Source organism: Musa acuminata, unplaced genomic scaffold, assembly GCF_036884655.1.
Source record: "Musa acuminata AAA Group cultivar baxijiao unplaced genomic scaffold, Cavendish_Baxijiao_AAA HiC_scaffold_183, whole genome shotgun sequence".
Classification (NCBI taxonomy): Eukaryota; Viridiplantae; Streptophyta; class Magnoliopsida; order Zingiberales; family Musaceae; genus Musa; species Musa acuminata.
Genome location: NW_027020456.1, coordinates 1 through 27172, shown reverse-complemented (window position 1 = coordinate 27172; position 27172 = coordinate 1). Strand labels below are relative to the sequence as shown.

The 27172-nt window shown below is 34.1% G+C and overlaps 3 protein-coding genes and 2 non-coding genes across 5 annotated transcripts; 2 read left to right on the top strand and 3 right to left on the bottom strand.

Annotated features, from left to right (window-relative positions):
* Positions 1–7146: 7146 nt before the first annotated feature.
* On the bottom strand, positions 7147–12701 carry LOC135656611 (ATP synthase subunit alpha, chloroplastic). Its single transcript, XM_065175851.1, has one exon. It carries the CDS (start codon positions 9861–9863, stop codon positions 8340–8342), a length of 1524 nt encoding a protein of 507 aa, XP_065031923.1. The 5' UTR covers positions 9864–12701; the 3' UTR covers positions 7147–8339.
* On the top strand, positions 8116–8187 carry TRNAR-UCU (transfer RNA arginine (anticodon UCU)). The gene has a single exon. It is a non-coding gene; the product is annotated as a tRNA-Arg (tRNA).
* On the bottom strand, positions 10223–14798 carry LOC135656612 (ATP synthase subunit a, chloroplastic). Its single transcript, XM_065175852.1, has one exon. The coding sequence runs from the start codon at positions 14128–14130 to the stop codon at positions 13387–13389; it is 744 nt and encodes a 247-aa protein (XP_065031924.1). The 5' UTR covers positions 14131–14798; the 3' UTR covers positions 10223–13386.
* Positions 14799–20095: 5297 nt separating this feature from the next.
* Positions 20096–27151, bottom strand: LOC135656609 (DNA-directed RNA polymerase subunit beta). Its single transcript, XM_065175850.1, has one exon. The coding sequence runs from the start codon at positions 25715–25717 to the stop codon at positions 22493–22495; it is 3225 nt and encodes a 1074-aa protein (XP_065031922.1). The 5' UTR covers positions 25718–27151; the 3' UTR covers positions 20096–22492.
* On the top strand, positions 26572–26642 carry TRNAC-GCA (transfer RNA cysteine (anticodon GCA)). The gene has a single exon. It is a non-coding gene; the product is annotated as a tRNA-Cys (tRNA).
* Positions 27152–27172: the final 21 nt, after the last annotated feature.

Genomic DNA, 27172 nt, shown 5'->3' with positions numbered 1-27172 from the left:
AAATTTATTGCCATAACCCCCAAAATTCACGGGTTCATAAAAAATTGAACTATTTAAACCTGATCATAAGCAAATACGTAAATATACTCCTGAAAAAGAAGTGGATATAGAAAGTATTGTTGCCGAGATCTATCTTTTTCTAAATATCCTTGTAATTCTTCCATTTACATTTCCACTTGAAGCAGGGGTAGGAGGCATTTATTGGGTTATCAAATGATACATAGTGCAATATGGTCAAAACAGGGTATTTTGTATTCTATTATGTATATAGAATACAATAGTAATAAAAAATATATACCCCGAAAAGGAAACAGGGAGTCCAATCAATAGATCTTTTATTTCTCTTTTTCTATCGAATTGGTTTATCTTCGTTGTTTATCTTCGTTATAATTACAAGAGGATAACAAACCCTTTATTTTTGCAACCCGATCGCTCTTTTGACTTTGGAATTTATTCTCTTTATCAGTATACTGTTTCTTCTACACATCCGTTTCTAATCCATAATAAAGAATAGTTAGGATTATTAAAAAAAAAGGAAAAAGAATCATGGTCCACCCACAGGAGAACTCACCCTTTCCGTATAAGGCACTAATCTATTTTTAACGTCTAATTAGATCGGGTAATCGTTCAATTCAAATTAAGAACATAAGCTCGTTGCTTTTTGTTTTACCAAAATTGGAACCATAGGCTCTATCCATTTATTCACTAGACCCAACTGTAAATGTGAATTTGTTTTGTCCCCTTCCCTTCCAAAAATTTTTTATTTTTGTAGCGATCCAGTAAGGATAAACTAAAAGTTCCACTTTCATTTGAATTTGTAATTTTTAATAAAATATTTAATAAAATAAGAAATTTTTTTTATTACGACATGCTACTTTTTCCATTCATTACCCTTGAGGATCAGTCGTGGTCTTATAGACTCTACCAATAGTCTGGACGAATTTGTTGCTTCATCAAAATGTGTAAAAGATCATAGTCGCACTTAAAAGCCGAGTACTCTACCGTTGAGTTAGCAACCCGAATAAAATAAAATAAATAGGATATGTAGATACGATAAAAATGAAAAATCCATTAAATTGCACTGCACGACCCCATCAAAACATTGAACTAATAATAAATAAAAAAATATTTTATGTTTTATGATCGATTATACAAAATAAATAGAAAATGTACAGATCATATTTAAAAACACCAGATTCCTAAAAGAGATGCTAAAATTGTGACAGACCTACCAGTTTTTTATCAATTTTTTATTTTTGTTAAGTTAAATTCCAAAATACGTCTTATATGACAGTAAACCCAACAATGCAAAACCCATTATTTGAGTAAAAGTGAAGTTAAAACCCAATATGGGGTCTGGATAAAGAGATTTATTTATCTATGATCAATTAATTTATCTATGATCAATTATATTTGTTCGATACACCATTGTCAATATGAATGCAATGTTGAGAAAACAAATAACAAATAAAGTAAATAAAATAAGGATTTGTATTGGGTTGGCACAACATAAATAAGAAATTTTGATGGAAAAAAATAAGGAAAAGATAAAGAAAAAATCTCGGGTTTACTCAATCAATAGAGGTACAATAAGCAAGATTAATCCCTTGTTTGTTGGTGGATTCCTATAACAAGAAAAAGTAAATTTAAGTATGAATAGAGCAAGAAAAGGGAAAATTTTAGGTAAAAAATTGTAAGTAAAAAATTATACAAAGATAGATTTTATATTAATCATCTCCCCCCTTTTTTATTAATTTTGTTGTTTTTTCTTTTAATTAACTCGAGGTTTTTTCTTTAAAAAATTCTGCCTTACTTAAAATATCATAAACAGTTCCTGTAGGTTGAGCGCCCTTTTCAAGGAAATATAGAATAGCGGGAACGTTTAAATAAGTTTGATTCTTTATCGGATCATAAAAACCCACTTTCGAAAATCTCTTCCTTCTCTTCGGGATCGAACATCAATTGCAACGATTCGATAGATGGCTCATTGGGATAGATGTACATAAACAATCCCCCCCAGAAACGTATAGGAGGTTTTTCTCCTCATACGGCTCGAGCTCGAGAAAAAATTATTTTTATTTCGGTATATCTTTCTGTATATAATATCAAATAGTAAACACAAAATAATGACTCAAATCATAGTCTAATTCATTATTATTATTTTGTTCTTCCTAAAAAAAAAAAAAAAAATAAATTTCATTCGTACTCATAACTCAAGTTGGGTAATTCTGACAGAATTCGAAGGGAAATCCTTAGACATTTCTTGAGCCGTCTCTACCTCTTTTGTTTGTCTCATCTCGAATCTATTTTTATTCCTAATTCTGATCCAATTTTTGAGACAATTGAAAATAGTGTTTCCTTGTTTCGGAATCCTTTATCTTTGCTTTGTAAAATCATTGGGTTTAGACATTACTTCGGTGATCCTTACTCCTTTCAAAAGGGCAGCAACATACCTTTTGTTTTTTTTATTCTTTCTATAGAAATAGAATACCCATAGAAATAGAATACGAAGAATTGATTCCTCTGTGATACACTTTTTTTTGATCGAAATAGTTTTATCAATCCGATTATTTTATATTTTAAGGATATACTTACAAAGCTGGTCTAACTTATTGATTGATTGGCACTAACCCTAGATTCTTCCCCTTGATAAATGAATCAATCCTTTCCGCTCGAGCTCCATCATGTACTATCAACCTAAGAAAAATTAGATTCCTAATGGAACAGAACAAACTATGTCGAGCCAAGAGCATCTTCATTTGTATAGAAAATGGTGGATGTAAAAATCCACAGCGGATCATGTCCTTCAAGTCGCACGTTGCTTTCTACCACATCGTTTCAAACGAAGTTTTACCATAACATTCCTCTAATTTAGAATTCAATTTAATTTCAAACCGCAATGGAATTGATTTAATATGTAATCATGAATAGTCATTGGCTCGATGGGAACAACGGGAACTATATAATAGTCTATACTTTATACCTATGGATAGATAAGTATTCTATGGATAGATAAGTATTGTATTTATCCGGAGAAAGCTCAGCAAGGATCCAATTTCTTTAACTCGATATTCTATCATATGAATGAAACGTATTTCTAAGAAAGATGTTTGCTTAAGACTTATTTACTTTACATCTCCAACAGATTGTTCGGGACGATCAATCATGAAATGCAGAATCTATTTTTCTAGAACAAAAAAACTATAAACCTCAAATCCTTTAATTTAATATATTTCCAATCCCGGAAAAAAATAAATTATTAGTCAAATAAACTGTTCCAATGACCAAAAAACAAAAAGGTCGTAAGTTTCTAGATACTATTGATTTATCATATTTCTTCGAGTACCAACCAAGAGTTCATAAAAAAATGTTTTAAAAATCTCCGACTTCAACATCATGACTGGAACTATGTTTTCTAGTCATGACTAAACTGGATCTCTAATTCAATCACCAAGTCGACGCAATCACAATGAGTAGCTAAAAATTTTTAGCAGATATTTCATTCCCTAAGGAGACATAAATTTTACCATGTTCAATTGAATTATCAATTGGTTTTCTTTTAACCAAAGAAGTAAATTGATAATCTAGTTTATCTATTTTCATGAGTATGAAATAGAAAAGGTCTCATGTACGGCAACATTAAGATCCTTATTCTTTCTTTCATCTGAAAGAAAGAATCTGAATATTGTTACTGGGGGTAATCATGGATATTTTTAAAATCAAAGATCCCCTTCCACAAATTCTTTTCACTTAAGTGAAAGGCCATTGTTATTGAAATACAACAACATTGTTATTGAAATACAACAACATTGTTATTGAAATACAACAATATAATAACAATACACAATATATATCATACATATAGGCATAGCGTAGGCCTTGTTTATTTTAGTTTATATAGATTTTGTTTTACTTCAGGTTCAACAATTTTTCCATCAATTCCATAAAATCAAGTTAAAATATATGGAATATCAAAATTTCCCCCAATCGCTACGTTACATTGATTTACAATTATTTTCATTTGAGGCATCTAAGATATAAGATAGAAAGAAATGGAATTCAGACAATTTTTATCCTATTTTTCCCACGCCACAGCACAGCTTTAGAAGTTTAAAACCAGTGATGAAATTAGTACGACAAACTCCCTACTCTTTAGTCTTCACATAGAATGTGAAATTGGGATACCCTATTTTTGACTTTAGGCTTTGTGTGGAAGGGAATAGAGATGCTTTTGTTTCACGCTTCAATTCGGAATGCATCATGTGAGAATTATAATTCATATTTAGAATTCATATTTCATGAATATGGGACATAATGAATATAACAATAGTACGAGCATATTATGAATGTGAATGATAGACCCCAAATTTCTCTTTTTTTTATTCAAAAAAACTTCCACCTGTATTTGACACTTTATTATGCTTGTGATAAATCAAATGGATTCTAAGAATCCATTCTAAGAATTCATTCTAAGAATTCAGAACAAAAGACATTCTAAGAATTCAGAACAAAAGAAAAGGTTGTTCTCTTTAAGATTTTTCCGTTTTATGTGGGATACAATGTGATCCCATCTTTTGTTTCTGATGGAAACGATCTGGGACGGAAGGATTCGAACCTCCGAATAACGGGACCAAAACCCGCTGCCTTACCGCTTGGCCACGCCCCATTTTTCCTGTTTGGCACTAGTCAAGACTATTATTAGAATTAGTTATTCGTCAATCCCCCCCCCCAAAAAAATACATAATACATAATAAAAACATATGGGGTATTTTGTTTGTTGCTAGGATTCAACACATGTAGATTAGATATAGAATCAAAAAAGTTAATTGATCATTACATAGAATTCAATTAAGATAATGTATGAAAGTAGAATTCCTTGTATTCTCATTTGAGATGGAAGGAAGGATTTTTGATTTGGGAGAGTTCAAAAAAAAAGAAGGATTTTTTGACTTGCCTTTTTCATTTTTCCCTTATAAAAATAACTCAATCAAAATAAAATTATCTAATCTACAAGAACGAAATGTTTGTTATGTTTAATATCTTTAGCTTAATCTGTATCTGTCTTAATTCTGTCCTTTATTCGAATAGTTTTTTCTTTGCCAAATTGCCTGAAGCTTATGCCGTTTTCAATCCAATCGTAGATGTGATGCCTGTCATACCTGTTCTCTTTTTTCTCTTAGCCTTTGTTTGGCAAGCTGCTGTAAGTTTTCGATAAAATCCTTAATACTTTGCCAAATCCATTCATGATTTATTCGACAAAAAAAATTATAAAAATGGATAAGATCGGCTAAGTCTTACATTAGAATTATAAACCCTCGATTAAAAAATGGAAATTCTTGTATATTGAGTAACCGCGGAGATGAATTTTGATCAGTTTATTTACTCGTTCTGACCTTTCAGTGAGTAAGGAGTTTATTAGGTCTAGGTCCCCTACAATACCTAATTGTCGATATGACAAGAAAATTTTTGTGAGGAAGGAATAAAAATCTTATTACAAAGAAATTCGTAAAAGTGACTTTCTTTTTCTTTTCAAATCAAAAAACTCCATTTTGGGGGGTATGATGTCAAATCAAACAAAATAGTATATGTGGTAAAAAGAAAAAATAGGTAATCTATTCCCTTTTTCTAAAATGATCTTATCTTGGAGATTGTGTAATGCTTACTCTCAAACTCTTTGTTTACACAGTAGTGATATTCTTTGTTTCTCTCTTCATCTTCGGATTCTTATCTAATGATCCGGGACGTAATCCTGGACGTGAGGAATAAAAAAAAATTGAGTTTTCTTTGTTTTTCTAATTTTTTCTTATTATTTTATCTATTCCATATATTCACTTTACCTATAAAAAAATAAAGGAATCGAAATTCCTTCGAAATCGAAAGTATCAAGTAATCAGAGCGGGCGGAGAGAGAGGGATTCGAACCTCGGTACGAATAACTCGTACAACGGATTAGCAATCCGCCGCTTTAGTCCACTCAGCCATCTCTCCCAATTTAAATAAAATTGAAATTTCAATAAAATTTCAAATGAAATTGAAATTAACTATTTCAATTTAAATTGAAATTAAATAAAAAAAGAAAAGAAAATAATAAAAAAGAAAAAATTTTTAATTTTTAAGATATTAATTATTAAGTTTAAGAAAGACATTAATATAATATTTTTTATTAAGAAAGATATTAAACATTATAATTTAAGAAAGATATTAAACATTATAATTATAACATTATCATTAGAAATATGAAACATTCTATTAAAATTTCTAATTATAGAATAGATTTCATTACAGATGAAATAAAAAAAAAATAAAAAGTGAATAATTAAAAATTAAAATTATTAATAAATTCTAATCTAAATTTAAAGGTTAAAGGAATTGAAATTTTATTTTCAATTAAAGTAAAGAAAAAACAAATTAAAGGTTTTTTTTATGTAATAAAAAATTTCTTAAATATTATAATATTAAATATTATAATATTATATTATAAGTAATTTTATAAGTAATTGTATATTATAAGTAATTATATAATTAAGTAATTAATAATATTATATTATAATAATATTATATTATAAGTAATTATATAATTAAGTAATTATATAATTATAATTATATAATTATATTTATATTAAGTTAAGTTAATTTTAATAATTTAAGTAATGTAATTATATAAGTAATTATATAATTATATTTATATTTAAGTTAATTTACATTTACGTAATTTAATTTAAGTTTCATTTAAGTAAGTTAAGAGTAAGTCAAGAACGAATTTGATCAAGAATTCCATTTAGATAAGATTCGAAACAGGTATCTCCAATAGAAAGAAAACCTTACTTCTTTAATTTTGTACGAAAGGTTTATTCTCCCGGCCTGGTCCTAGTTAAGTACTGGCCGGGCCAGTACCTCTTTTTTTGTCCAGCTTCAATGACCCCTTCAGACAGACTGAGAATGCCAGCAATCCAGCAAAGGAAAAGTATAAGTATAACTTTATACTGTTTTTTAAATTTATATATGTTATTTAGAAAAGCTTTGTGCTCTTCGCCTTTTAAGTCCCTGGCTGGCGGGACTAAATATGTGTCAACGTTATAATTTTAATGCTATCTTGATTGCGTCTCACTCCCTTGTTCGACAAATAGTCCATTCATATACAATAATGTATATGTAGCGGGTATAGTTTAGTGGTAAAAGTGTGATTCGTTCTATTAACAACTTAAAAAGTTAAGGGGTCTCTCGGTTTTTTGCATACTCCGATCAAAAACTTTATTTCTTAAAAGGGTTTAATCCTTTACCTCTCAATAGCATATTTGAGGAAGAACATACATTCTCACGATTTGTATCCAAAGTCCAATTAGAAATTCTATTTTCGAAATTGAATAAGAAAATTGGATTATGTATATGGAGTCGTGAAACATAATTTTTTTTGAATTGGATCAATTCTTCCAATCGAATGAGTATGAATAAAGGATCTATGGATGAAGATACAAAAGTTTATTTCCAATCGTAACTAGATCTTAAATTTTGGTGTTGTAAAAGGGAAATTGAAGCCAAACAAGCTAGAAAAGGGTGGTTTTGGTTTACTAGAACCATCAGCATATTGTTTCAGCTCGGTGGAAACCAAATTCTTTTCCTCGGGATCCTGCGAGTGGAAATAGGGAACGAAGTAACTAGACTAGACGGATTTGGTATAATCCCTCTCCTCTAGAGGGATCATCTAGTAAGCGAGTAGTTTGGGATACATTCAGACAGAAAGGCTGACATAGATGTTATGGATCTAATTTTCTCTAGGAATACATCAATCTTCCATAAAGGAGCCGAATGAAATCAAAATTTCACGTTCGGTTTTGAATTAGAGACGTTAAAAGTGATCAAGCAACGTCGACTATAACCCCTAGCCTTCCAAGCTAACGATGCGGGTTCGATTCCCGCTACCCGCTCCATATTTCTTATTATGTATTATACATCTTATTATGTTATGTATTATACATCTTATTATGTATTATACATACATGCACCATCAATTTAGATATGCATTCTTTTTTATTCCCTAAAATATTTTCCGTGTAATTTGATTTTTTATCCGAACAAAAGAAAGTAAGAATACAAAAAAATAAAATAGGAATGAAAAGCGTCCATTGTCTAATGGATAGGACAGAGGTCTTCTAAACCTTTGGTATAGGTTCAAATCCTATTGGACGCAATTTATTTCCATCTATTTTTAAAATGGCTATACTTTTTAAAAATGGCTATACTAAGAAACCCTTTTTGAATCATTCGAATCAGAACTATTTCTCAATGATTACTCTTGTACTAAGAATAGAATATACCAAGAATAGAATAAAAGTAAGAAATTTATGTTTGTTCCTGAAGTAAAAACAGTTCGATCTGTTCTTGAATAGCTTCCTTCAAAAGAAATTCTACTTCCTCGGTGAATGTCTTGGTAGAAGATATAATTTCTTGAAATTTAGGTTTATTGTTTTTTAAGTAGCTACGTAACTGACTGAGAAATTTCTTTACCTGTCCAATTTCTAGCGGATCAAGATATCCATTCGCTCCGGTATAAATAGTAGCTATCTGTTCTTCCACTGCGAGAGGGTCTGATTGGGATTGTTTAAGCAACTCGCGTAATCGTTGACCTCTTGCCAATTGATTCTGAGTAGCTTTATCGAGATCAGAAGCGAATTGTGCAAAGGCTTCTAACTCTGTGAATTGCGCTAGTTCCAATTTTGATTTGCCGGCTACTTGTTTCATGGCTTTAATTTGAGCTGCGGATCCTACTCTGGAAACGGAAATACCCACATTAATAGCAGGTCGGATTCCAGCATTGAATAGATCGGCAGATAAGAATATTTGTCCATCTGTAATGGAAATTACATTAGTAGGAATATAAGCTGAAACGTCTCCAGATTGAGTCTCAACTATCGGTAAAGCGGTCATACTTCCTTCACCTAAACTAGAATTTGATTTAGCGGCTCTTTCCAAAAGTCGTGAATGCAAATAAAAAACATCTCCTGGATAAGCTTCACGACCGGGAGGTCTTCTTAATAGAAGAGACATTTGGCGATAAGCTTGTGCCTGTTTGGAGAGATCATCATAAATTATTAAAGTATGTTGTCCACGATACATAAAAAACTCAGCCAGAGCCGCTCCCGTATAAGGAGCGAGGTATTGTAATGTAGCAGGTGAATCCGCCGTTTCGGCTACCACAATAGTATATTCCATCGCCCCCTTTTCCCGGAAAGTAGTCACTACCTGAGCCACAGAAGATGCTTTTTGACCAATAGCTACATAAACACATATTACATTTTGACCTTTTTGATTGAGAATCGTATCTGTGGCTACGGCTGTTTTGCCGGTCTGTCTGTCCCCAATAATTAATTCTCGCTGACCGCGTCCTATAGGGATCATCGAATCAATGGCAATAAGCCCCGTTTGAAGAGGCTCATATACAGAACGTCTAGAAATAATACCTGGGGCAGGAGATTCAATTAACCGAGATTCAGAAGCTGAAATTTCACCTCTCCCATCAATAGGTTTAGCCAGAGCATTTATAACACGACCCAAATAACCCTCACTCACAGGTATCTGAGCAATTCGTCCTGTTGCTTTTACGGAACTTCCCTCTTGTATCATCAAACCATCACCCATTAATACAACGCCAACATTATTTGATTCCAAATTCAGAGCAATGCCTATTGTACCCTCTTGAAACTCTACTAATTCACCTGCCATTACTTCATCAAGACCATGAACACGAGCAATTCCGTCGCCTACTTGAAGTACGGTACCGGTATTCACAATCTTTATTTCTCTACTATATTGTTCAATACGCTCACGAATAATATTACTAATTTCGTCGGCTCGAAGGGTTACCATTAGTGTTTCTTTATTCTTTTTAGGAAGGAAAAGATAAAAATAATGCCTAAACTATAACTAAAAAAAGAAGGGCTAATCAGTTATTTCTTGCATGGCCCCGAGAATGCCAATATTAGCACGGATCGTACGGAAATGTAACTCGCTATTCAAGCAACTATTCAGAGTTCCTAGAGCTCCTTGTAAGGCTTGTTGGAAAACTCGTTGTCGGACCTGATTAATCGCTCTTTGTTGTTCAAACTGAAGGGTTTCATTTTTGTAATTTTCTAATTGTTCCAAACTATTACTAGTGGCATTAATCAAATTTTGTTTTTCTCGTTCTATTTCAGAGTATCCATTCATTCGATACTCATCTGCTTCCATTTCCACTTTACGTAAGCGAGCCCGGGCTCTTTCGAGCTGCTCAATGGCCCCTTTACGTAATTCTTCCGAATTTCGAATAGTATTCAAAATCCTCTGTTTTCGATTATCTAATAAATCATTTAATGAAAGTAGATTATCTTATCATTAATTTCAAAACTTCCATGATCTCTTCCCGAACCAAACATGAATCTTTCGATTCATTTGGCTCTCACGCTCAATTATTTATTTTATTTATGGTGTGGGTATTCCCATATCTTTTTTAATGTTTTATTTATGGTGTGGGTATTCCCATATCTTTTTTAATGTAATGAGCCTACCCTCTCTTTTCTGTTTGTATTCAAAGATGTCAAAACTGATACAAGACCAGAATATCAGGAGGACTCTTCCGACTAGACCAGACAAAAATCTAGAATTGTCAGCAAAGTTGTTTCTTTATTTGTATTTTATTTATATTTGTTTTGTATTTTATTTATCATTTTCATTTTTAGAATTCTATTTCATTTTTCATTTTAAAAAAATGAAAATAATAATTATTATATTTTTTATTTGTTTCTTCAAGTCCAAAAATTCCTCTTTTTTTATACATAGGTCGTCATTTCGGCATTAGATAAAAAAAGCAAAGTGCTCATTTTTCTAGTAAATGGTTCAAATTCTTTTATCGATATGAGTGTTCTATATCAAATCAAATAAATTACCAACTATTTTTTTTTTAACCATTTCGTTACTAACGTAGTGGTAGAAGTGGTAGAAAGAGTACCATGTTTTACCTGGACTTTAAACAATTTAGCTTTAACCATGTTAATGGTCTCACATTATTGGTTGATAGAGAATCAAAGTGGATTTACCAATAAGTCACGAAATGCTATGGTTCTTACATATGATTTCTTAATTTATTCAGAAGTAATTCGTCGAGATCGTGCACCTTTTTCCTATTTCTCCTATAAATACCATAAATAAAGTGCAGCTGGATGGATCCAACCTATTCTTGAAATACACAACTCGCACACACTCCCTTTCCAAAATAAATCAATACACCAAGCACTACACTTAGATTTATTGGATTTGTTGCTAAAATATCGGTATTAAACCCGAAACTCCCGGCGGATGGCCAGTGACCCAAGGAAACGAAAGAATCGATTACATTTTTCATATGCTCCCCTCTCTTATGGATAGGACTAACAAAGAACAGAGTTCTTTTTGTATCACTTCACTCGCCTTTTTTTGATCGATTTCTTTTTATTAATTTCATTTCCACTTTATTTAATGGCAATAGATTAAATCATTTGTTTGAAATTTATTATTTTTTAAGTTTTCAAGAAGTTTCCAATAAGATACTTTACTTAGGTCTTAGATCTCATATCAATTGATAACTATTTCGTTTGTTGAAACGCTTCGAACAATGAAAGTAAAAAAGTTTTCTATTGTACTAAGCTAAGGACAGAAAGGAAGAAAGCAAGCGAATCTGGTAATTCCTCATCCTCAAATCAGCCCTTCCTGGCGTATTGTCTCAACAAATAAGTAATTTATAAGTAAAGTGTAAATATAATTCGAAGAAGCAAAGGGCAATTCCAAGTTAAAGTTAATAAAATAAGAAAAAAGTATGTAAGGTACTTTTTTCTATTTATTTCTAGGATTAAACAAAAGGATTCGCAAATAAAAGCGCTAACGCCACGACCAGTCCGTAAATTGTTAAAGCTTCCATAAAAGCTAGACTAAGCAATAAAGTACCTCGTATTTTACCCTCTGCTTCTGGTTGTCTCGCAATACCTTCTACAGCTTGGCCTGCAGCAGTACCTTGACCAACTCCAGGTCCAATAGAAGCAAGCCCCACGGCCAATCCAGCAGCAATAACGGAAGCGGCAGAAATCAGTGGATTCATGGTAAGTTCCTCGCACAAAAAAAAAGAAATGGTTAATGATACAATCAACCAATGAATTATTACTCATTTTATCATTAAGATCCAGCGGTCCGAAGTAACTAAAAACTCCGAATTGAAATGATAATATTACTAAATTACTGAACTGAATCGTCACAACTATCTCGTTTTTACCCATAATGGAGTTTTTGTAAATCCATATGCATACAGTTCTAACTATTGTATTTCTTTGTTTCGAACCACTCTTTCATTTAATTCTTCGTTCTTTACTACACCATTCTTGAGTTCATCTCTTTGTTCATTCAATCCACAATCACAGACAAAATAGAAGGACTGATATTGAAATCCGTCTAAATGGAGTGTGACTAAATGCAGTGTGAGCTGCAATCAATATCAATCAAATTAATACCAATACAAATCAATATCAATATATCAATATGTAGTAATATAAAAGTATGTAGTAGTACCAATATCAATATATAGTAATAATTAATACTAATAATTATCGATAATATAATTATAAATGATTATATTAACTAATACTTAATTGATACTTAGATATTTTACATATGAATATTAATACTTATATTAATATTAACTATTAAACTAATTATTAATGTTAACTAATACTTATTTTATTACTTATATTTATTTACTTATATTTATTTATTTATTTATTATTATTTATTATTATATTTATTATATTATTATTATATTAATATTATTATTATATTATATTATCATTATAGGATTATATTATGTATAGGATTATATTTTATATTATGTATAGGATTATATTATGATTACAGAGTAGAAGTTATGATTATAAAAATAGTAATAGTATGTAATTAAGTAATAGCATGTAATTAAGTAATAGCATGTAATTATGTAATATAGTGATGTTATATAGGATGATAGGGATAGCCTTATATAACTAATGAATATCTAATGTCATTCTAATATGACATATATATTTGTTTCTTCCATAACGTAAACCACCCGCATTTTTTTTAGATTAAATCGGATTCTAGAATCATTCCTAGAAACATAGACGGGGTCCGAGCTTATAGACATTACATACATCTAGTATAACCTCCCCAACCCTTCTTTTTTTTTTTACAATTCTGTAATACCGTCCATCTTTTCTCCTAAAACTCTAAGTCATATAGTAATACGTTATTATGTTCCCCAACCAATTGGATTATCTTGAACCACGCATGAATTGGGATAAACTTACTTAATAATAATAATAAAAAATAATAATAAAAAGACTATTTTGAAAGCTAGTCAATGATGACCCTCCATGGATTCACCTATATAAGCCGCAGCTAACGTTGCAAAAATAAGAGCTTGAATACCACTTGTAAATAATCCAAGAAACATGACAGGTATAGGAACTACTGAAGGGACTAAAGAAACAAGAACGACAACTACTAATTCATCAGCCAATATATTCCCGAAAAGTCGAAAACTAAGAGATAAGGGTTTTGTGAAATCTTCTAGGATGTTAATTGGTAAAAGTATTGGAGTTGGTTGAATGTATTTCCCAAAATAACCCAATCCTTTTTTGCTAAGACCCGCATAAAAATATGCGACTGACGTGAGTAAAGCTAAAGCAACAGTAGTATTTATATCATTCGTGGGCGCAGCTAACTCCCCATGAGGTAACTGTATAATTTTCCAAGGTAAAAGAGCACCTGACCAGTTAGAAACAAAAATAAATAGGAACATAGTTCCAATAAAGGGAACCCAAGGACCATATTCTTCTCCAATCTGGGTTTTGCTCAAGTCTCGAATAAATTCAAGGACATATTCGAAGAAATTCTGACCGCCGGTCGGAATGGTTTGTGGATTCCGAACAGCTAGGATCACCGAACCTAATAAGATAGCAATTACTACCCAAGAAGTGATAAGTACTTGGGCATGGACTTGTAAACCTCCTATTTGCCAATAGAAATGTTGGCCTACTTCTACACCCGATATATCGTATAACCCCTTGAGTGTTTTAATGGAACATGGTATAACATTCATATGGTCCTCTAACAAAAATTGAACTTCAAAAAATAAATTATTTTGATTCAACCATCTCTTTCTCAACTCACCAACTTGAATCACTAATTGTATTCATCAATCGTATATTTAGGATATCAAGAAATTACATAGGATACCAAGAAATCACATAACATCATAACATATTATCAATATGCCCACATTTCCATTTTGTTTTTTCTTTTTTTTAATTCAAGAATAGTAACCGATCCAATAAATCTATAAAATCCCCAAATAATTAACTAATTATTCTTAATCATAATCAACGATTTCTTATATAGCTACAACGGCCCTCACAAATTGCGGATACTAATTTGTTAAGAACCAATCGGATTGAAGCTATAGCGTCATCATTGGCTGGGATCGAAATATCTGCGAGATCGGGGTCACAATTTGTATCGATTAAACAAATCGTCGGAATCCCTAAAATTACACATTCTCGAAGAGCCATATATTCTTCTTGCTGATCAACGATGATCACAATATCAGGCAATCCCGTCATATATTTGATACCGCCGAGATATGTTTGCAAGGCAGATAATTTTCTCTTCAACATTGCGGCATCTCTTTTGGGAAGACGGTTGAGTTTCCCCATCTTTTGTTCTGCTCTTAAATCCCTGAACTTTTGAAGTCTCGTTTCCGTAGTAGACCAATTCGTTAACATACCACCGAGCCATTTTTTATTAACATAATGACACCGGGCCCTTATTGCAGCTGATGCTACTGAATCCGCTGCTTTATTTTTGGTACCAACAATTAAGAAGTTTTTTCCCCTACTTGCTGCATCAAAAACTAAATCACAGGCTTCTGATAAAAAACGAGCCGTTCTAGTGAGATTTGTAATATGAATACCTTTACGCTTTGCAGAGATGTAAGGGGCCATTCTAGGATTCCATTTCTTAGTACCATGACCAAAATGAACTCCGGCCTCCATCATCTCTTCCAAATTGATGTTCCAATATCTTCTTGTCATTTTTCCCCACACTTCCTTTTTGTTTTTTCTTTTTTATTTTTTTAACAAAGAGACGAGGTACTTTGAAATAAATAATTGTTCCGATGGAACCTTCTACCGGGAATTAACCGTTGATACACGGTACAAACCATTAATGTCTTTTAATTACTTATTTTTTTTTTACCAAATCAATACTCGGACCAGATAGTTAAGTTAAAAGACAGATAGTTAAAAGTGAAAAGATAGTTAAAGTAAAAGAATCTGCTCTTAGGAATCATGAAATCGCGTAAACGATTGTTCTGATGTCTCATGGAAATGGGACGTAAGAACAAAATAATTCTCTATGGTGTAACAAAATATCTCTCATTTCCAAATCGAATAGATTCTTTCTTTTGATTTCCAAATAAATGTTCTTGTCTTGCCTTGAACGGTGCACTAATTTTTTGAATCCGGTACCAACGGGTATAATCCCACCCAGAACAACGTTCTCTTTCAGGCCTTTCAACCAATCAATACGACCTCGTAGAGCAGCTTTTGCTAAAACTCGAGCGGTTTCTTGAAAACTTGCTTCGGATATGAAACTTTGAGTATTCAAAGATGCCCTCGTTATTCCCAATAGGATTGCCCGATAAGAGATCGCTTCGTCCAAAGCGCGCCCCGCTCGTTCCGCTCGCAACAATCCGATTAATTCCCCAGGTGAAAAAACATTAGACATTCCATCTTCTGAAACCAACACTTTTGATGTTACTTGACGTACAATAATCTCTATATGTCTATTATGGATCTGTACCCCCTGGGATCGATAAACCTTTTGGATTTTATTAACCAAAGAGATACGACTTTGAACTATGGTTAGCTCCGCTTGAATCAAGAATCCCCAGGGGATTCCAAGAATTTTTGGTATACCTTCGTTCCAACCTTCAACTCTCCTTTCGAGGTTCATCGATATTGAATCAATAGAACGTACTTCTAAGATTTGTTCCACTTTTGGAAGACCTTGCGTTATGTCACCAGATCTCGATTTTTCATATATAAATGTAACTAATGTATCTCCTTCGTAAAAGATTTCTCCATAATGGCCATGAACAGTAGCTCCTGGAGTGGCCAAATAGGGCTTAGCCGATCTTATAACTAAGGAGTCAACATGAACAATTATGATCTGACCAGATTTTTCTACGTGTGGTTCGTATTTGAATAGACATACATTTTCACAAAAAAATTGTCCAAGACGAATTTTTTTAGATGTCTCTCTCCCAATAATCGTGATGGAGAAAGTGCCAATTCAAATGGAATGGATTCAAAATGATGTTACTGCATGGATCGGGGTTATAAATCCTCCTATTTTCATCTATTAAACAGTATTTAAGTACTTGAAGTACTTGGAAAGTCTGTTGAAAATTGTCAAGTAGCAAATATTTCTTTAACAAGATCTGATTATAAGTTATTAAATGGTAAGATGAATAGAAATTTGCTATTTTAGGTACAATAGTGCCTAAGGGACCCAGCAAATCCTTAATTGGGATTATGGGATCCGATTCTTTTGTCATATTGTTATATTTTGAACCATTGAATGGGCCAATTCGAAAACAATTGGATGATGACAAAATTATCAAAGATTGGCATTCCTTATTTCGATTTAACAATGTACCAATAGTACCTTGATGTTGGGTAAGTGATTGAATCCTGGCCTTGTAAAAAAAAGGATTGATATTTGTGCGATCTAATCCATTATCGGAAATCAATCCGGAACTTGCCCTATCATATCTTTTTCCGGTATACGAAATAGTGGACTTGACTAACTCAATTCTTATGAAATCTCGAATCAGATCATTTGTTCTTACCTCAACAAAGGAAGCGTGAACCTCTTCCGGAGAACCTTTTTGCTCTTGATCCCAATTCAATACTAAGCAAGTCCGAACTAATTGAATACTTGTGTGAGAAATTCCTCGAATTGACTTGCCATTTCCATGAAGGATATAATTGACAACTCTAAGTTGGACATTATCCTTTTCCCGCAGGAGATCTTGAGGAAAAAGTGTTGCTAAATTTATGCCATCAGCTATTTCATATGTGACTACGGGTCGAACCAAAACAAAATACTTTTTCTTGGTAGGTGTGATCCGTTGGACATAGATCCAATTTTTCCATTTTTTTGATTCCTTAGAAATTTTTTTTTCTGTTTCCGGTGGTATCAAAATGCCGCTGTGCCTGGATATCTTATCTGCCTCTCCAGGAAAATAAATATCTCCGGAAAATATTTTTAGTTCAATATTTTTTTTTTTTCTCTCCACTCGGACTAATCCGCCTACTCGACTTCTTGTATTTAAAGCGAGTTGTGTATCTACTCCAATGATACTATTGTTCCGGACCATTATCAACGAAGATCCGGGTAAGATATGCACTTCTTCGAGAATGAAAAAAAACCGATCTACTTTCGTTTGGTATTTCGGACTAAATTCTTTTGGTCCTCGATACTCAATCAAATCCTCTTTTTTTATGATTGAATTGACCTCTACGGTTCCATATTTAGTAATTCCTGAATTGCTTCTTCTGTATCGTGGATCATCAAAATAAGCAAGAATACTATTTCTACGTAAAATACCCTGTTTTGGTATTTCGATCGAAATACCAAAACAGGGTATTAGTTCTTTCTCTCGTTCTTGATTGTATTGTAATGGGATGATGAATCTATTTCTTCGCTTTTTCGCCAAGAAATAAGAATTCCCTTGGATAATAGAAGGATATATGAAATTCAAATGACCATTAGACATCGTTTGATCAGGTCTTATTGAATAGTCAATAATTTTCTTATCTTTTTTACCAGAAGTATCCAACAATTTATGTCTTATTCGACCATTAGTCATTGATAGGTCAGAGATATATCTTTCTTCGACAGAAAAAGAATAAACATTCATTTGATCTTGATCCTTGTGGAGCGAAAAAGACACTATACTGGATCTGCACGGACCTCCCGCTAATATCCATAAATGACTCGTTTTTGATAATAGATGAACATTACCATATGTATATTCAGGTGCATGGTGGACATCGGTACTCCAGTGCATTTCTCCCTCTGATTCAGAATAAATATGTTTTCGTACCTTCTCTTTAAAATGAAAAGTGGACGTTCCAGCACGAATCTCAGCAATCACTTGTTCTGATTCTACATATTGATTATTTTGAACTAAAATAAAACTTTTTGGTGGAATATTTACATTATGTAGAATATCCCGACTCTCAATAGTTACATACAAGTCTATAGAACATAGAAAAGCAGGATGCCCATGACGGGTACGTGTGGGATGAACCAAATCCTCATTGAATTTTATTTTTCCATTAGAAGGAGCTCGTACATGCTCGGCAGTACCGCCTGTGAATACTCCACCGGTATGAAAAGTTCTTAATGTTAGTTGAGTTCCTGGTTCCCCAATTGATTGACCCGCAATAATACCTACAGCTTCTCCCAATTCGACCAGGTCGCCATGAGTAGGACTCCGACCATAACATAATTGGCAGATCCAAGATGTACTCCTGCAAGTAAAGGGGGTTCGAATATATATTGGTTGTGCTCGAAAGGTTATGAATCGATTGACAAGTCCAATCCCAATATCTTGATTTCGAGTGGCAAGGCATCGTAGACCGATATATATATCGTCCGCTAATACACGACCAATTAGTGTTTGGACAAAAATTTTTTCCGTCATCCCATTTCGAGGACTCACGGAAATACCTCGGATAGTGCCACAATCTGTTCTACGTACAATAATATGTTGAACTACTTCAACAAGTCTACGTGTGAGGTATCCAGCATCTGATGTTCGTACAGCAGTATCTACAACTCCTTTGCGGGCTCCATAACAGGAAATTATATATTCTGTCAAAGAAAGTCCTTCACGTAAATTGCTTTGAATGGGTAAATCAATCATTTGTCCTTGGGGATCCGACATTAATCCTCTCATACCTACTAATTGGTGTATCTGAGATGCATTTCCCCTAGCTCCCGAAAAGGACATTAGATATACTGGATTAGAAGGATCAGTCATCCGAAAATTAGGATTCATTTCTTGTCTCAAATATTCACTTGTAGCATACCATATCTCAATGGATTGACGTAATTTTTCTACCGCGTGTACATTCCCATAATGATGGTGTTTATCCAAAATAAAACTTTGTTGTTCAGCGTCTTGGACTAACCATCCCTTAGAAGGGATTGTTAAAAGATCATCAATTCCTAATGAAATAGATGTAGCAGTGGCTTGTTGGAAACCCAAAGTCTTTACTTGATCCAAGATATGTGATGTATATGCCATTCCGAAATGATCTATTAACCTGCTAATAAGTCGTTTCATAACAGTTCCATTTATCACTTTATTGTGAAAGACCAGATCGGCCCGTTCTGCCATAAGTACAGTACCTCTTATATTTATTCTGCTAAGTAGGATTCGACAATGGACCTGAGTTAGTGATTCGAAAACTTCCTTTCCTCAATCTCAATCTTGATTCACGCAGAAATTCAGAAATTATGATACCAGTGAAATTGGGGAGACCCGAATTCCCATGGGCACGAACATCGCCTAATCTGATTTCTTAGTTTAGATAGCGTATGAGTAGGCTCGACAAAACCCCTGTATGGCTTCTTCTATTTCCCGATAAAAAGAAATATGACCAAGAGTAGTTCGAATGTATATACAACGGATTTCCTTTGTTACACTTCCTTCTATTAGATAGTGCCCATAAATCTCATGATAAGTACCCAAAGATTCATATTGAACTTCGATGGGAACTTCTCTTGAGCCAATGACACGTTGATCTAGTCTCCATCGGAGCCACAAAGGACTATCTAAACTAATTCGTTTCTGTTGATAAGCTCCAAGTGCATCATAGGAACTAGAAAAATAGGGTTCTTTCTTTTCCGTATACCTATAGTCATTTTTTTTATTGTCAACCTTTTTATTTTGGTAGTTTCCGCAACTATATCTATATGGATTATACCTATTTGCACAAATACCTCGACGATTCCCGATCGTTAATAAATAGAGTCCGATAAGCATATCTTGAGTTGGTACGGAAATAGGATCCCCAATAGCTGGAGACAAGAGATTCATATGAGAAAACATAAGTAAACGAGCCTCCGCTTGAGCTTCCAAAGATAAAGGTACATGAACAGCCATTTGATCCCCATCAAAGTCTGCATTGAAACCCTTACAAACTAATGGATGTAAACAAATAGCGCGTCCCTCCACTAAAAAGGGTTGGAACGCCTGTATGCCTAATCTGTGCAGGGTGGGTGCTCTATTCAATAATACAGGATGCCCCCGCATAACTTCTTGAAGTATTTCCCATACAATGGGTTCTTTTTCCCGAATTTTACTTTTAGCAATTCCTATGTTAGAAGCAACATGTTGTCTGATTAGACCACGAATTACAAATGTTTGGAAAAGCTCTATTGCTATTTCTCGAGGTAATCCACACTGATGTAATGAAAGCGAAGGACCCACGACAATGACGGAACGTCCCGAATAATCGACACGTTTACCAAGCAGAGTCTCACGAAATCTTCCCTCTTTGCCTTCAATTACATCTGAAAATGACTTGTAAACTTTATTATGACCATCCCTCATTGGTTGTCCACGGATCCCATTATCAAGAAGTGTATCCACGGCCTCTTGTACCAATTTCTCCTGACACATTACTAATTCCCCTGGCGTAGATCTACTTGTTGCTAATAGATCGGTAAGAGTATTATTCCGATAGATAACTCGTCTATAGAGTTCATTAATATCCGAACTCATTAGTTTACCCCCATCTATCTGAATGATTGGTCTCAACTCGGGAGGAAGAACTGGTAATAAGCACAAAACCATCCATTCTGGTTCTACATTTGTTCGAATAAAATGTTTAGCTAATTCCATGCGTCTAACCAAAAAATCCTTTCTTCTTCTAATTTTTCTATCTTCCCATTCATTTCCAGTGGACCCCTCCTCCCCTAATTCCTTCCATTCTACTAATGAATTACCCGTAATAATTCGCAAATCTGAATCGGCTAATTGTTCTCTGATAGCACCTGCTCCTGTAGAGATTTCTCGATTTCGAAATGTCTCGAAGCCTTGGGTAGTAAAAAAAAGTGGTATGCTGTATTTCCGAGATTGGATTTCATATTCGAATAAACCTCGTAATCGTAAGAAAGTAGGTTTTTTCGCTATGGGCCTAGCAAAAGAAAAATCGAGATAGGTTCCTGTAGGATTGGATTCCCCCTTTTAAAATCGGACGTGAAGGTTTCCTTTCATCCGGCTCAAGTAGTTACCTCAAAAAGGGGATTCTTTCTTATTTAAAAAGTTTGTTCGAAAAACCCTACAAACAAAGAACTACTCCTTACTCAAGTTCCCACTAAGGACCAACGATTCATTCTTCTTTTTTTACTTTCATTTTCCGAATTACTTATGACAAAATAAAAATGTAGGATTTTTGAGTAGTCTACTTCCCGTCAAATGATGAATCCCCTTAAAAGAATACTTTGGGACTCGTAAGGGATTTACTTGTCTATATATCGTTCTATTCGATCCTTTAGGTCCCTACTCACCTCGATGGTTATCCCATGATGCCCCTTGAAGCATATATGCGATAGATAGACTTCTGTAACCATACTATATTTGCTTGCTTAAACGGAATCTCTCTATAAAGAAATGGAATAGCTGATTCCACAAAAAAGTGTTTTTTCACGAGGTATAACTAGCAATTCCTATTTATACGGAATCGACCATGGATCAATTCCCCTTGCATTTGGAAGTATTGAATACACCTATAATTCTGAGTTTCGTGTTACTTTTACTTCTCCCAAAACACATGTCAGAGCCGGGGGCACCCCAATCGGATTGAATGGGATGACAGTTTCTCAGTCCGAATCTGTAAAACGAAAATTTTGATCAAATCACACATCGCAGTATACTAGGCCTTCTAATTCCTTAAGGGGTTTATCTAAAAGATTCGCGATATAACTAGGAAGACGTTTCAAATACCACACATGAGTCACTGGACATGCGAGTTTGATGTATCCCATTTGATATCTTCGTATCCGAGAATCAACAAATTCCACCCCGCATTGTTCACAAAATTTCGGGTCTTCTTTTTCAGCTCCAATCACTCGATAATTTCCACAAGCACAAATTCCACTTTTTATGGGCCCAGAGATTCTTTCACAAAACAATCCATCTTTTTCTGGTTTATTGGTCTTATAATGAAACGTATAGGGCTTTGTCACCTCTCCAACTATCTCTCCATTAGGTAAAATTTTGTTGGCCCAAGCCTTTATTTGTTGAGGAGAAACTAGTCCAATTCGAAGTTGTTGATGTTTATACCGGTCAATCATAGAATAGAAATTCTGATTCATTCAGATCAAGCTTCCTTCCTATTAATCTGGAAGTTCTTCTCAGATACAAGGAAATGATTCAGTTCTAGAGCTAAAGATCGTAGTTCTCGAACGAGCAATCGAAAAGATTCTGGAGCATCTTCTGGGTTAGATACTCTTCCTCCAATGATCGTAGCACCAAGTACTTCTTGACGAGCTCTAATATGATCAGATTTATAAGTAAGCATCTCTTGTAAAATATGAGCAACACCAAATCCCTCTAGAGCCCAAACTTCCATTTCCCCTACTCGTTGTCCCCCTTGCTTCGCCCTTCCTCTAAGGGGTTGTTGTGTAACAAGTGCGTAATGTCCACTAGAACGTCCATGGATTTTATCATCAACTTGATGAATTAATTTTAAAATATAGGACTTTCCTATTAGAACAGGTTGTTCAAAAGGATTTCCTGTTCTTCCATCAAATATTCTGCTTTTTCCCGGATATTCGGGTTCAAATACCCATGGATTTTTTGTTTGCTTACTGGCTTCATATAATTCGGAAAACACTAGTTTTCTCGAAGCCTCTTGCTCATATCTCTCATCAAAAGGTGCTATTCTATAATGTCTCTTTAGCAGATCCCCCGCTAACCCGAGCGAGCATTCAAATATCTGTCCCACATTCATTCGTGATGGTACTCCTAATGGGTTGAAGACCATATCAACAGGTGTTCCATCTTGCAAATAGGGCATATCTTGTCTAGGCAAAATTTTTGAAATGATACCCTTATTCCCATGTCTTCCAGCTACTTTATCACCTACTTTGATTTCACGTTTCTGTGAAATATATACACGAATCATTTCTGAATTATAACAGGAACCCCCCTTTTTCCGGATCCATCTCACATCAATAACGCGACCTCTTCCGCCTATAGGTAGTTTTAGAGAAGTTTCTTTTGCAGTGGATACCTGAATTCCAAGTATGGCTCGTAATAATCTATCCTCTGGAGCATACGACGATTCGTTTGCTGTCTGAGGTGTTAATTTACCTACTAAAATATCACCTGTTTCTACCCAAGATCCCAGCATCACAACTCCATTTCTGTCTAAATTGCGGAGTAAATGAGCCTCTAGATGTGGTATTTCCTTAGTGATTCTTTCAGGTCCTTGGCTTGTCACATGAGTCTGAATTTCATATTTCCGGATGTGAAAAGAAGTATAAATATCTTCATATACCAGACGTTCGCTAATTAGTACTGCGTCTTCAGAATTGTAACCCTCCCATGGCATATAAGCTACTAATACGTTTTTTCCTAAAGCAAGTTCCCCCCCAACTGTAGCCGCACCGTCCGCTAAAATTTGTCCTTTTTTAATGCATTTACCCCGCGGAACCTGAGGTTTTTGATGCATACAAGTATTTTTGTTGGAACGTTGATAGATAACTAATGGAATACTTATACTTATAGTAGTGTCCCCATTACTTGATAAAATGATCTTGTGAGGGTCAGTATAAATGATCTTTCCCTCGTGTTCGGCTATAGCGGAAACCCCCGAATCCAGAGCCGTTTGGCGTTCCAGTCCAGTTCCAACAATGCACCTCTCGGACTGAGAAAGCGGAACTGCTTGGCGCTGCATATTAGAACTCATTAAAGCCCGATTCGCATCATTATGCTCGATAAAAGGAATGAGGGAAGCTCCAATAGAAAAATATTGGAAGGGAAAAATACTTCTAAGATGAATCTGTTCCCATGCAATAGTCAGGAACTCTTGACGGTATCGGGCTGGAACAACCTGTTCTTCCTGAATACCCCGATTCAAGGCCAAAGAATTTCCCGCTGCTACCATATAATATTCATCTCTATTTGGTGATAAATAAACTATCTGTGCCTCTTTTGATCTTTCAGATATTTCATAAAATGGACTCTCTATAGATCCCCAATGGCCAATCCTCACATGAATGGCTAAGGATCCAATAAGTCCAACATTGATTCCTTCGGACGTGTCAATTGGACAAATACGTCCATAGTGGCTAGGATGAATATCTCGTATCCGAAAACTAGCAGTTCGCCCCGTCAATCCTCCAGGACCCAAATAACTCAATTTTCGCCCATGAACGATTTGTGTCAATGGATTAGTTCGATCCAAAACTTGAGATAAAGGATGTAGGCCAAAAAACGATTCATAAGTGGTTGTTAATGAAGTTGAAGTTACCAAATTTTGAGGAGTCGGTATCAATTTATGCCGAATTGCTCCACATATAGTTCCTCGAACCGCATTTTCTAAACGAACAAGAGCCAGTCCGAATTGATCCTGTAACAGATCCGCTATAGAACGAATCCGTTTATTTTTCAAGTGATTCATATCGTCAAGTGTACCCATTCCAAATTTAATTCCGATCAAATGATCCGCAGCAGCCAATACATCTCGTGGTAATAAAAATGTATTGTTCTGAGGTATATCAAGATTCAGTCTCCGGTTCATATTTCGTCGACCAATCCTTCCTAATTCACATCTTTGTTGAAAAAATTTCTTTTGTAATTCTTTACATAAAGACTCAGAAAATACCGGATCCCCGCCTACACAAGCAAATTGTTGATAAAATTCCAAAATAGCATTTTCTTTTGACCCAATCTTTTTTTTCTCCTTATCATTCGGGAAAGACAAGAAAATTTCAGGGTAACAAACATTATCTAGAATTTCTCTTAGATTCGAACCCATAGCTGATGATAGAATTAGAATAGATATTTTTTGTTTCCTACTTACACGGGCCCATATCCTTGCTTTTCTATCAATTTCTAATTCCGATCTTCCTCCCCAATCTGATATTATTGTGCTGGTATAGACAGAAATTCCGTTATGGTCCAATTCTGAACGGTAGTAAATACCAGGACTTTGCAATATTTGATTGATCACAATTCTGTATATTCCATTTACTATAAAGGTTCCCAGGGAATTCATTAGGGGAATGTTTCCAATAAAAACGGTTTGTTCTTGCATATCTCTACCGGTTTTCCAAATTAATCCCGCGGGTACATATAATTCAGAAGAATATGTGAGTGATTCATACACAGCATCTCTTTCGTTTATCAAGGGTTCTACCAATTGATATCTTTCCACAAATAATTTAAATTCAATTTCTTGATCTGTATCTTCAATTTTTGGAAACTTATGAAATTCTTCCGTCAAGCCCTCATTAATGAACCTACAAAATCCCTCAAATTGGATCTGACTAAATCCAGGTATTGTGGACATTCCCTCATTTCCATCATTCCGGAGCATCTTAATCTTAAGTTTCCTGTTTATTGAAAAATCCCATTATTAGCTCACTATTTATCGAACCATACGGATCGATCTAGCAATGATGGAATGTATATTCTGTTTACTGAATCACATGAAATTTTAGCCAACTCCATATACCATATATGTATTTCATACGTATGAACGGAAATGAGACAGAGGAATGAAGAGCATTTTCGACGCAAGTTCGAATTTGCGACAGGTACAACAGGAACAATATAGAGTTTCCCTTTTTAGCATACTTAATTTTATTTGAGTTTCATTTCATGTTCAAAAAAAATTTCGAATTATTTTTTTGCTAGTAGAATATATAGAATATGATTGAATTGCGTAATAGGAGTAATATTTATTAAGTGCATGCCAATATAGCTATCTACCTGTCCGCATATCACATCTTTTATCGTAATTTCACTTGTGGCAACAGAAGTCAGGTCGCACTATATCATAATTCCTATTTTTTCTATTGCATATAGAAAATGAAAAAAGAAGGCACGACGATTCTCTATAGGGATATGGGATATGTACATAAGAGCGGTATCTGTGTAACAATTTCTGTTTTGAGGTTTACATATACACATATATATTGTTATAATTTATATTGTTATAATTGAAATTGAAAAAGATTGATTATTGAAAATAATTGATACTGAATTAGTCATAAATCAATTTGATTTTGTTATGCCATTAAGGAAACGCAACAATTTGAGATACAAATTGAAGAACCTTTCGCTAATTCAAAACAACAAAACAAATAGTTAATGGTTCCAATTTGCCCTGAATTTTTCAGTCTTTGACCAGAAATCTATTTTTTATCTTATTTGGATCGAATTTGGTTTGGCGACATGGCCAAGTGGTAAGGCGGGGGACTGCAAATCCTTTATCCCCAGTTCAAATCTGGGTGTCGCCTGATCAACAAAAAACTTGGGATTTCTTATTCTGCTGATTTAACTCGACGAATTCTGTCCCCGGAGAAGGAGAGGCAAAAGGATAAGCCTATCGATACTTTATTTTTAGAATCTGTAGTTCTATAAAGAAAGTCAATTTTTTTAAAGAAAGTCAATTTTTTTCTAAAAATCCGGGCTTTGGGTGTGGCCCAAACCGGTACAAATAGGGATGAAGTAAGCCTTACTTATTAATATGATTATGATTTTAATATGATTATGATTGGTTCGGACATTTATTTTATAAGTAGAATAAATAAATAGTGAAAGTAAATTCTGGGATTCAAAACTACGAAAGTAAGAGGTCGGAAATCTTGGTATCCAAAGGTTCCTAAAGGACACTCCATTTTTGCTACTAGGATTGAAGAAGAGATTGTACGAAAGACTATCAAGAATTCCTAATTATTTTACACTACCACCGTTGTGTCTACTGACTCTGTCTGGAATTCGATTGGATAGGCTGATGGGAAATCAATTTAGAAGTTGTGGAAAGGAC

What these genes read in the sequence shown, in the direction of transcription:
- LOC135656611 (XM_065175851.1), bottom strand. Translation starts at nt 9,863, where the DNA reads ATGGTAACCCTTCGAGCCGACGAAATTAGTAATATTATTCGTGAGCGT.
- LOC135656609 (XM_065175850.1), bottom strand. Translation starts at nt 25,717, where the DNA reads ATGCTCCGGAATGATGGAAATGAGGGAATGTCCACAATACCTGGATTT.
- LOC135656612 (XM_065175852.1), bottom strand. Translation starts at nt 14,130, where the DNA reads ATGAATGTTATACCATGTTCCATTAAAACACTCAAGGGGTTATACGAT.